Below are 12,903 nucleotides of genomic sequence, written 5' to 3'. Positions count from 1 at the left end.
TAGATTGGGGGTGACCTAGTAGACTGTCAAGCAGCAAAAGAACATTGAATGGCATATCTTCCTCCCAACAATATGTATTTCTCTACCTCTGGGATAAACTGGTGGAAAAAATAGTCCTGAAAAATGGCCTGTGTGACCCAAGTTTTAGAGTTATTCTTCCATACGACCTTAGAGTGCCCCTGGCTATGTTTTTGAGGGTTCTCTGAATCGAAAATGAAGGGAGGCCTTAGCTTCACATCACTGGAAGCACTGTCACAGAACAGCAGAGTAAGTCTATCCTTTGCTGCCTCCAACTTTTCCTTGTCTGATGTAACCTCACGCTGGCATCCCCTTCCACTCAGGGCAGTACTGCCTCACTGACATTAAAAAATCTATTGGGGTAAATGAGCACCTTCATCAATCATTTCTCTAAGTGTTGCTGGAAAGTCTTGAGCAGCTACAGTGTCTGCACTCACAGCCTCACCCCTTTCCCAATGTAAAGGTTGGCTCCAGCCTTGAACCGTTAAACCACCCATCACTGGCCATAAAAGATGCGCTCTGCTCACCTCATTTTTTCCTGCAAGTCTTCATATAGGCCTTTAACTTTTTCTTGAAAAAAGGATTAATTTGAGTGGGACTCGACACTGATGCCGATCCTGCACCCACACAATGAGAATCTCTCCATCTCCTCTATCACTTTACCACAATTTTTGGGTATTATTGTTGACCTCAATGGCACAGCAGACTTCACATGTTCCATGATCTTGTCTTTGTGCTTCAAAATCCCGCCAGTGGCTGAACAATTCATGTTATAAAAATGAGTGATGTCTACTATTTTTATACCTTGGCCTAATCTCTCAATTATGCTCACCTTTGTTCCCATGGTTATTGCTCTGCACTTCTTAGCAGGCCCCTCCACATCATCACTGCTCTTCCTCTTGGCTCCAGCCGCCCTGGCTCTGACTGAGCACTATACTACTATACACTACTGCACTGTACAGTAAGGACACGGCAGCACAACTGCGTTATGCGAGGTCTGTTCATAATGTTTCTGCGAACTTTCACAATGTGAATGTTCGTAAGTCAGGGACTTACTGTACAAACATCTTTCGTCTACTGCCTTCATATGCATAAACATAAACACACATACACAAATGCATTCTCTTCTGACACTGTATGCATACATTGGATGTCATATAATAGCTTTTTATTATGACTCAATGAAAGAATCTTCAAATTAGAAACAAAAGGCTATGTTTTCTGGAAAAGACACTTAGAACTTTATAGTTATTACAGTAACAAACTTAGTAGTTAAGGCAAAACCTTACTATATTCCTAGTAATTCCTTAAGTATCACCAGTGATCTACTACAGTTGTTACCAAGGATTTGTGTGCAAATATATTTTTATTAGTGCATTCTGCAGTACATGCAGTTTATGATCACCTTGGGGAGTTGGTATAGGTACCTAATATAGCTTGTTCCTTTTCTTTAATTCTCTCTTCTTCCCTTCCACGTCCCTCCCTTCTCCCTAAATCCTGTTTCGCCATTTTCATGCTTCTCAATATTATTAATCTTAGCTGATGTTTATGACATAAATGCCTGGTGTGGTGGCACATGCCCGCAGCCCCAGCACTTGGGAGGCTGAGGAAGGAAGATCACCATGAGTTTGAGGCCAGTCTGATCTACATAGTGAGACCCTGTCTCAAAAAAAAAAAAAAAAAAATTATGTTTATGATATATAATGCTGACATTCATTGGGATTATCAGGTCCTGACACACGGGATATCTTTGTTCTACTTATTTCCCCCTCCCATCTGTCACTTAGACCCCTTCCTGCTTGCTTGTGTGAAAATCTCACATTGATAAACTCTATGTGCCATATTTAAAAGATTATAGTGACAACATGTTTGATATGACACACAGGTATTTACCACTTAATTTCTAGTTTTCAAGATACTACAAGTCAGAAAGGGTAATAAGATTAGTCTCAGAAAAGGTACAATTTAAAATTTTAAAACAGTAAACTTTAATAAAAAATACATTTGTCAATTTAAATAAATGTGTTTAAAATAAGAAAATGAGGGTTTTGCATTAAGTGTAAGAAATGGTAAACACAAGGCTCGAAAAAATGCTTTTACAAAAAGCACCTTCGCAGCCCCAACAGCTCCGCTCCAGATGCTTCTGCTTGTGTGCGCTGACCCTGTTTCTGCCCCGTGTGCCTAAGGTGTGCGCTGCACAGTTCAAGAATATGCCAGATTGAAACACAGTGAACTTTCTCAATTCGATATTGTTTCAATTATGTTTATCACTTTAGGATCTAGTTGTTTTCTCTAAAAGAAAAATCTGATTTCACTGTTCCTGATAATATGAAGCAATCCTTCCAAAAATATTAAACATGCTGAGACAGCTTTTTCAAGATGCAGACTAACTTCTCAGCTCAGTAAAATTACTGAAAGTTCAGGGCAGGCACTGAAGTCGGCCTATTCTAAACAAAACTAGGATTTGTAACAGTTGCTTTTATTGACTTAAAAATACTACTATTTCACGTAAGGATCACACTTTTTCCTACTATGAGCTCTCGAAAAAAGTGTTACCCCACAGATATTATAATGAAGGTTCCAAAGGGAAAATTTAGAAACCACACTTTCTCTTCCTCAGATTAATACAGCAGGTACCAAAAGTCTTTGCTAATAATATGGCTTTAGCGAAACATACTTCTTCCACCTTGACACTAATAAAGATTGAGGCAAAGAACACCACAAGCGCCCTCTTCTGGTCAGTATGATTTGCATCACCTTGCCTGGGTAAGCGCTGTCATTTTTCAGTGCCCTAAAGCCTCCCCTCAAGTTTGCATTGTAAACTACAGCTGAACCAAATTAAGGTGACCTTTCTGTGAAATAATTCAACTCTAAAGCAGATATAAGATAGGTGGCTTCACCAAAGGATGTTATTTCCTAAATTTACCCAAATTGTGTAAAATACAGGGTATAAGATTATATTTACTAGCACAATTACAAAGTAATTGATGGCACTGAAGAGCTGACAGCATTGAAAGCTGCATATGTATAATACGGTGTCACCTCAAGGCAATTGTGCTACCTTAAATGCAATGCGACAAAAGGAGATTGCTTTCTCTGAATGTATCGGTTCATATAAAGATAGAATTTAACCCCCAGAAAACACATCTGAGACACCAGCATAATGTTTTCATCAATGAAAGACTGCACATACAGCGGGTATACACGGTACCAGCTAGCATGCAGTGAGCTGTACCACCTAGGTCTACGGAAACACACTCTCTGACGTTCCTACAGTGATGAAATTGCCTAGTGACACATTTCTCAGAACATACGCCTGTCATTAAGCAAGAAATGACTACAGAATTTGCTTTTTTGGGGGGCTGGGGATTTAGCTCAGCGGCACAGTGCCTGCCTGGCAAGCGCAAGGTCATGAGTTCGATTCCCAGTACTAGGAAAAAAAAAAGAAAAAAAAAGAAAAGAATTTGCTCTTTTTCAAAGCATAACACACAGCCTTGCATGACTTGCAAAGATTACCTGAAACATGTGAAATGCCAGCTTCTCATTATACTCCCATTGCTTCATGGCTTGCTCCACCTCCGGTGGTACAGGGATAGGGCCATCACTTGTGCTGGAGGCCACATGGTAGAAGTCAGAAATCTTGGCCAACTGCTCTCGAAGGTATCTGGTAGATATTTGTGTCCACTCTACATTTAAACAAAAACATCCTGAAATCTAGACACAGTGGTAGAATTATACTTTTTCTCTCCCCTTTTGATTACTTTGAGTATGTACTCACAATGTTTATCACATGCACATTTCTGCACAGGACAGTGATGTTCAGAAGAGAACTCCATTCCAAAGCCCTTACATGCTGCACACTAGTGCAAACTGTCTGGCACTACGTGAGCCAGAACATGTCCTGGCCAGTTCTTAGAGGAAACAAACTATTCTATACCTGTGCTTCTGCGACACTTCACCTATGAGAAGAGATGTCCACACCTGAATTCCATCAATCTGACAATCTTCCACGTTAAACAACAGCATGATATAAATATGGAAGCTATCGCAGAGAAAAACACTTCCAAGAAATCTCAGTTCTAAAGAAAAAGAAGGCAAAATCCCCCAAGTACAGCTCTCCTGGAGTCCATTCTTTAGGGTCCAAGACAAGTTGTAAACACATCTAATCCTTGTTCTGTGTTCTGCCCAATCCGTAAGGGGGCCGAGCCCCACCACAGACTGCACCATGAATAAAAGCTCTCCGTCCTGCACTTCCCCCGGGATGGGCCCGGGACACAGGGCAGCTGCTCCCTGGCTCAACCACCTGGTCTTTCAATTATGTTATGCTCTTCAACCAGCACCGACGCCTGAGGACTCAGCAAGGTTGGAGACAGACAAACGGAGGAGACAGCAGGTGGGAAAGGAAGTAGAAAAAGTAGCAGAGAAAAAAGTGACTAAAATTATTCAAAAAATGTCTGCCACAGGGGCACAAATTAAATCAGCGTGTTGCCTCTAGCAACCACGAGGGACGTGGATGTGATGCCAGCTTTAGCCCATTCTGTGGATAAAAATGTAATAATTGAAAGCTCACAGCCAATTTTTCCCGATGATTAGCAAAAATGCATTTGAAAAGAAGCCATCTTAGGGCAACCCCACCACACAATGCTGTTCTCCCATTATTTGGCCATAAACCCTCACAAATGTTAAGAGCAGAAACTAAGTGACCATTACTTACTATTAAAATTACCTGACAATAGTACCCAGTGACAACTGTTAAGCTTTGGTCTAAATCACTTGTTAACTGTGTCTTAGTTAAAATTAAATTTTAAATGCACGCCAAAAGTGTTAAACTCCAACAAACAAACTAATGCAAAAAGTTGAGCAGATACTACATAATAATTTTTCAGAAAGCACCACTGATTACAGATATCATCATTAAAAATGATGCACTGAAAACAGTACACATCACTGTCATCATCTTTTGGTGCTCATGTTATAACTAACGGTCTCACGCCACTCACTTGTTCAACTAAACAAAATACCAACCACCAGATGAGACAAGCTTAGTTTAGCTATAATTAACAAAAATAAAAATAACAAGGATCCAAATCCTAGCTGTTGTATGCCAAGCTTTGCTATTAACTTGCTCTCAGTATGATACTATTCTCAATATCCCTATAGAATATTTTAGCCTCGAAAATTAAAAATAACACACATTTGCATATGCCCGCTTTGTCTAGGGTTTATCTTCTTTTTCAGATTTTTTAGAAATGTAGGAGAATGCATGCTCATGATAGAGAAGATAATGAACATACAAAAACAAAAACCCTTTGTAATCCCATTACACACAATAAATATTCGAATATTCATTCAGAGATGTCCCTCAGGACCCACAATGAACTGGTTCCAGAATCCCCTGAAGGTAACAAAATTCACAAATGCTTAAGTCCCTTGTGTAAAATGGAGCAGTATTTGCATAAAACCTAAGCACATCCTCTGTATATTTTAAATCATCTCTAGATCACTTACAATACCAAATACAATGTAAATGTTATGTAAATAGTTGTTATATTGCACTGGTTGGGGAATAATGACAAGAAAAAAATCTGTGTGTTCAGTACAGACGTAATTTTTTTTCTGAAAACTTTCCTCCCATGGTGGTTTGATCCATAGATTCAAAATCCACAGATAGAGGGCCACCTATATCTTTCTATCTTTTTGCCTTTATGTGTAGTTAACTGTTTTATAAACATTGCGCATCCTGTTTTAAAAAATTACTGGATATAGAATTTCACAATCTGAACTCCCTTTGGGAATTAGTAAAGCTCTTTCAGCATTGTGCTTTAACTGTAATTAACTGGCACTAAATTATCACACCAATCAGATCAGGGTCTAGAACAGAAGACATGGGGCAGATTAAGATTAAAAAATTAGGATGCACATAAAATTCTAATTAAAAACTGAAAACAAAAACCAATACATGGCCATCACTCTATACTCCCGGCACTTATTAAGAAGCACAGCATGGTGAGGACACGCAGTGCAAGGGGCCGTAAGGGCAGTGGCAAGATGGGCCGCTCTGAACACAGCAGCTTCTCAGCCCTGAGGGCACGACACAGCCTTAGGGGCTGGCTGCCTAGGGCCCCACCCTGAAACTTTCTGAAGTGACTGGTCTGGATCAAGGATGCAGTTTCAGGAGATTAAAAAAAATAAAATAAAAAACAGTAAGAGTGGATAAAGATCGTCGGAAAGATGTGGAGAGAGAAACACCGTCCCAAAGCAGAAAGTGATTAAGGTGGCTACTCTTACTCTAAAAGGTCAGTATATTCAAGCAATCTGGAAGATATGGCCACATCTGTAGTTTGTTAGTGCCAAGAAGCAATTAAGTCCCATGAACCTAGATTATTAGAAAGCTTATGAACATGACTATTACCAAGACTGGTGTGAGCAGTCAGAATTGAAAAGAATAATAGGATTGTTTTGTAATGTTCTCCCTTGTATCCCAGAACTCCAAGGCCAGAATTCCTGCCTTGCTGATAAATAACGCTAAGAACAGAAGGTACCATGGAAGGGGTCTAGGGGTCATGCAGTCCATCTACCACTTTACAAACACGTTTGCTCAGAAATGGTCAGCTAGAATGGCACAAAAACAGGTGTGAGATGCCCCTCTTTGGGACATGAAGACATCCCATAGATGAGTAAGAACTGAGACACGCTCTATTAAAGAAGGTCCTCCCAGCCTCCACAGCCTACATCAGAAACAGAGCTGGGAGCTCAGCAGAAGAGGAACGCTCATTCTGGAAGCAAATAATGCCAAAAGCAACAAGGCTCACAGAGGTGCCCTGGCCATGTGATATCACCAGAGATGCCACACAGGGCACTGAGAGAATGGGATCTGAAACAGTACTGCTCTGGGGTCCAAATCCCAGCTCTGATAGTCCTAGTTTTGGAGCAAGGTTCTCAGCTTCTGCTAAATTTAAATTTCCTTTTCTGCAAAATGCGGATTAATAACACATACACCTCAGAATTACTGTAAGGGTGAGTCACTGAGCACAGTGCATGCAAAACAGAAATCAATCCTTATGTGGAAGATATTGCTGTTAGTGTCAATATGAAATGTTTTTAGAAAGGAAACCCAAGTTGGACCTTGGTTGACAGTGGACGGCACCAGCTCTCACTGACATCAGACTTGCCTCTGCCTCAGCTGAGTCAGGATCTAACACCTAATGTGATACCTAGCAATGCAAAGCAAAACCAAACAAGCTATCCCTAGGAGTCGGTATTTACTGAATGAATCACTGTTGGCTTCATGGCTCAAAAACCTTCAGTGAATCCACATCCTTAACAGAGTAAAGCCAAAATCTGAATCATTTTAAACACTATCTACCATCACTAACGTAACTATACTAGCTCAAGCTGCCCTGGTGCTCAGGGTGCTCTCTCTACCCAAAATGCCTTCTCTCCTCATCTGTATTCACAGACATAAATTTTTCTGGACCCAATTATAATGTCACATCCAATATGTACCTTTGTCTAGTTTCTGGATACCACCCCAACATCTAGCAAGGATCTGCCCCCCTTTTCTGATATTAGAATTCCCTCCATATTTTTATCCATGTCTTAAACAGATAGTCAACATAAAAGTCTTGACTTCAATTAGTTCATCATAAGGTCCTCCCAAAATAAATAGCAGCTCAAGTTCCTTCCTAATTATTCAGCCTTTCAACTCTCAGAACAATCTTTTTTCCTCTGTGGTTTAAACTCACTACACAACTACAAGGTCTCAAACACTCCTACGAGTGGAATTTACTACACTAAATTCCTCAATAGTTTTCATTAGAATTAAAGTACCTGTCAATCAACAGGCTGCAAAAGGTCACCACAAAAACTGTGCTTTTCCATTATTTAATAAACTTCCTTGTAAATGTGTATATATACTTCTTAATTTTTGAAGGCTCATCTCCCTGGTTACAGTCATTTTTTTTTTATCAATGCCAGTGGGAACTCCAGGTGGGTTCCTTAAAAACAAAGCAAAGCAAAACAAAACCCAGACACTTCCAGGGACCGAGAAGCACTGTTTCCTCCGGTGTTCCACCTGACAGTACACTGTGTGAGAAGTGACAGGTTTCTCACTGGGAAAACTCATCTGCTTGGAAATTCTTCCCTAAGCTTCACAGCTACAATGAAAAGTTCCTGCCTCTTCAACCTGGACAGCTTGCTTTTCCAAACTTCAGGACATAGAAGATTTAAGTATCCTGACCCCACCACAGACTGGACAGAATAAATCAAGTTCAGCACGTGTAAGCTGCTCCATGCTCCCTTCTGACACAGCACAGAGGACTGAGGGCTCCTATAGTACCTGTCACATTTCCTGTTTGAAAATGCTTTCTTGGTGGAAGGGAGCCCTAAGTAAAGTAAAAAGACAACCAACAAATTGGGAGAGGTATTGAAAGTCACATATTTGGTAAGGGACTTGGATTTAGAATATATAATGAATAATTACAACTCAATGAGGAGAGAGCTCAATTTTAAAATGGGCAAATTATCAAAATAAACAGTTCTCCATATAAAATAGACACTATAAACACACTCAAGTATGTTCAATATTGTCAACCACCAGAGAAATGGAAATCAAAGCCATATAAGGTATCACTAAGGTAGCTATAATTTAGGAGAAAAAAAGGAGTAACAGGAAATGGGGAAAATACGGAGAAATTGGAATCCTATGCACTGCTGGAAGGAATGTCAGATGTGAAAATGTTTGGGTATTCTTCACAATGTTAAACAAGGAGTTACCATGTAACATAATTGTATACCAAAGGGAAATGAATTATATGGTACATCAATTACAACTCAATGAAACTGATGTTTTTATTGAAATAATTACTAATAAGAAATCATCTGCATTTGATGAGGTAAAAGAATATATAACTGGCTGGGCATAGTGGCACACACTTACAATTCCAGCTATCAGGAGGCTGAAACAGGAGGATCACATGTTCAGGGCCAACTTGGGAAACTTAACAAGAACCCGTCTCAAATTTTCAAAAAAGTCTGAGGATGTAGCTCAGTGTTCCCTGGGTTCAATCCCCTGTACCACAAAAAAGAAAGGGAAATAAGGGGAAAGAAGAAAAGAAAGGGGGAAGGGAAGAAGGGACAGAGCGAGGGACGGAGGGAGAAAGGAAGAGAAGGTGGAAGAGGGGGAGAGGGAGCAAGGGAGCAAGGTTTTTGAAAGCCTTGCAATTACATAGTTTCACTGTGGGACTGAAAGGAGATCCAAGAGGTAGAAAAAAAAAGTAGCCAAGAACTGAATGCTTATATACTACCTATGCAATGTTCTATAACAGTCTTTAAAAGTCTACTAGTCATAGCCTATAAAGTGTCACGGAAAATCCAAAATCCCTTATTCAGCCACAGCTCACTTGGGGAATGAAAGTCAGCGGGCTGATTGGCAGCTCAGATAAAGAAAAGCCCAAATGGAAACTGCTGCCCCAGGATAATGTGAGACAAACAGAGTCAGAGCACAGGCCAGACGGCTGTGTTCTGCTGAACGATCAGTTCGCCAGATCTAGTCCTCTGGCTGCACAACAAGAAAAGAGAGAAAAGCAGATAAGTGTGGAGTAGGCCGTCGGCACACAATGGAAATGCTACAGAGTAATAATTACTGAAACATTTCTTTTAAAAGGTTTCCTCTGGGTGGAATTACTTGTACAACATGGATGTTAAGTGGCAAATAATGAATATCTAGTTTTGACTGAATGAATGATTTCATTGATACTTTAACTGACTTTATTAATTTTCAAATGACACTGTGTCAAGCGCTACTGCTGGGAATCCAGAAGACAGGTCAGCACAAAGTAAATAATAGAGGTGGTCTCAGTAGTTAGCAGTAAGTGTTAAACGCTGGCCACAAGCCAGCAGCTCTACTACAAGAGGCTACAGGACAACAGAGAAGGCGTGCGTCGCTCCCGACCTAAGTAGCTCATCTTCCAGGTTGGAGACGCATACCAACACCGAGGGGGTTGGAGGTGCTGTGCTCTCTTATACCATGGGACTCAGGACAGGAAGAGGTGGCACTGTGGCCACGTCCTGAAGGTACAAAGGAGTTCCACAAACAAACAGCAGAGTGTGACATACCAGGCAATACAGACAGTGAGGAGGCAGAGGGAGTCACCAGAGTGCACAGGATTTTAAACGCTATACACAAAATGACCACCAGATGGTGATGGTTAAACATAGAGATGTAGCCTAAACTGAAATTCGAAGGCCAGAAGTCTGCAGTGCGGTCCAGAAACCCACCTTTATAAACAGCAGCCCAGAGGACGCGCACGTGCACCCAAGAAGAGACAATGTATGGAGTTTATGATCTTCTGTCATAAATGATTAAAAGCCACTGAAGGATTCTGAGCAAAGGACTAGCAGCAAGATCAGACATATAAGCAAAGAGGGCTCCGGAAATTCTAGAAACTAACTGAAAGGCTACACTGTCCAATGCAGAGGCTGCTGAAAGAGGAATCAGAGAAGAGGCAGAGTTAGTATCTGTGTGAAGGAGAACAGCAACCCAGCTGATGCTGTGGTTGAAGGACAGAAGGCGAAGCCAGGGCAGCCTCATACTCAAAGTGGGACCGATGAGCAAGCGACCTGGTGAGGTGAAGGGACAGCAAGCTTGGGGTGCGGTGTGGGAGAGGTGGGGTGTGGCAGGGGTGGGGTGTGGAAGCTTCACTGACCTTTTGTTTCAATGAAACTTTGAAATCGTTACAGATGCACATGCAGTCACAAAAATTATCATGGAGATCTTTACCCCATAAATAAGCTTATACCTCTACGTAGCTTTTTTAAAAAACTACAGCACAATATCACAAGTAGGATACTGAGACTGATACAACCCTCTGATCTTATTCAGAAGTCCTGGTTTTGAACACAATGAATTTTAAATGTGGGAGATATTCAGGGGAAAATATGTCAAAGGACAGGTGGATATAAAGGTCTGGTCAAGGTGAAGATTCCAACGTGGCAACTGTTACCGTATGTAAGACAGAATGCCTCCAGTTCTGTGTTCATGACAAAACAGAAGCAACCCAGCAGACACTTCTAGGGCAGACCCAGTGCCGGCTGCACACGCCCTGACCACCGAGCTCTCTCTTAAGTCTGTGGTATACAGAGGGGTACCAGTATGTTACCAGTTCACCTTCAGTGCGGAAGTATGCAAGGCCGGTCAGCTGGCCAGGTTCCTGTCCCAGTTTCACTTACTTGTCAGCTCTGGGGCCTTGAGTAAGTCACACAGTCCCTGGGTGCCTCTGTTACTTGTCTATAAAGCTGGGCTAGCAGCCTATAGGCCTGTCCTGATGATTAAATGACGTATAACATGCTTACATTGAGCTGGCAGAGTCAATCTCCAGAAGAAAACCAACTTCCATGATTTACAGGGCCGGAAATGAAGGAGGCAACAAAAGAGCAAGAAGTACCTTAGGTGAGAAAGGACCTGGGCCTGCAGCACTGGAAGGAGGCAGTAGGACTGGCTACTGCTCCTAAGTCTGTACAGCCTGTCAGGGTGTGGAGTGAGCAGGCAGCCAAGACCGACAGACATTCCTCGGAGAAGTTCGGCAAGGGCAGTGGGCAGAGGTGGACATGTAAGCAGCCACTGAGAGGAGAGGGCGCGCTACCCTCAGAGCTACCCCCAGAAAGGAGGGAGTGCCCGACGGAGCACAAGGGCATGACCAGCCACACACGAAGAGCTGTCCGCCTGAGGAGCAGACAGTTCAGCGCTTGAACTATTCAGATTAAAAAGACGTGGGTGGCCAACGGAGGAAGCAGGTAGCCAAGGCCTCAGGCAGAGCGAAGAGAGTGGGCAAGTGAAGGCCTGAAGGAAGCAGAAGGGCCCCACCGCCAAAGCTGCCAGAAACCCCTGCCGGTGCCTTCCCCCTTGCAGGCTGTGGGGCCCGTGTGACACCGGAGAACAGCACTGGCGCTTTGCTCGGGTTTTGCCCTCCCTGCCAGGCCTCCAGCTCTCATCTCTATTTAATGTGAACTTGCTAGCTGCTACATTTAGGGACCTTCCTTTCCCAGCTGTCCTTTCTCCCTATCAACCCCACACATGCGCTCAGACCGAGGCATGTGGCAACCACAGAATCCAATTTTAGCCACTGGAACAAAAAACTTTCATTCAACACATCAATCACCACTGGCTTCTCTCCCTCACCACAGTGTCGGGGGCTTTCTTCTCAGGGGGACACACCGAGCACCTGCCACAGCAGGCTCGCCTCCTCCTCAAAGGTACGAGGCAGGGAACTGCTGGAAATCAGTATGATGATTACATATGGTTTCTCTAATCTTTTCAGATTTCTGTAATTACCTGCGTGAGCAACCAACTTGGCCGTGGTGAGACATAACAGGGGTGATATTTTTACAAATATTACACGGGTTCTTTAATTAGCCTCAGAGGACAAATCCCAACTGCCTTGAGACCCAGCCCTGGGTTTTACAGCCCCAGGAGAGGAAGCCTCTAGCAAGACAGTAAGACCTGTCTTCAGCAAGACAAGGGACTTGGCACTCACTCACTCACTCACTCACACTCACTCACACTCACTGACCTCTGACTCCCACAGACACACCACATCTCTCTGTGCACTCCTCGAGCAGCCTAGAGGTTGACGCTCTCAAGGGAGAAGAGGCAGCCTCAGGAAGGAAAGGCTGCCCTCCTGCACATTTGGGGGAAGGAGGAGAAACGGAGCAGCATGAATAGACACCTGCCGCCAGCTCCAGCACCAAAGCTGTGCACTTATCACAGCAGACCTTCCATGAGTCTTGCTCCGCTCTCAGCTGCTGCTCAGAGGTGGTGGGAAAAAGCCGCCGCCGTCCTGTGCAGAACAAAACTAGAAGTACACTTTCTCTTTTCATTTTGCCCTG

General features: G+C 42.7%; 1 protein-coding gene across 1 annotated transcript in view; it reads right to left on the bottom strand.

Annotated features, from left to right (window-relative positions):
- The window catches only part of Med12l (mediator complex subunit 12-like), a 306,200-nt gene that overhangs the window by 234,310 nt on the left and 58,987 nt on the right, over positions 1-12,903 (bottom strand). Inside the window, exon 5 of the mRNA XM_005393030.2 lies at positions 3,535-3,704. Coding sequence (XP_005393087.1) covers positions 3,535-3,704 — 170 coding nt within the window. The remainder of the gene's footprint in view (positions 1-3,534; positions 3,705-12,903) is intronic.

The sequence above is a fragment of the Chinchilla lanigera genome, unplaced genomic scaffold (assembly GCF_000276665.1).
Source record: "Chinchilla lanigera isolate Chin_1 unplaced genomic scaffold, ChiLan1.0 scaffold00047, whole genome shotgun sequence".
Taxonomy (NCBI): domain Eukaryota; kingdom Metazoa; phylum Chordata; class Mammalia; order Rodentia; family Chinchillidae; genus Chinchilla; species Chinchilla lanigera.
Note: the sequence above shows the minus strand (reverse complement) of the source record. Positions and strands in the feature narration are given on the sequence as shown.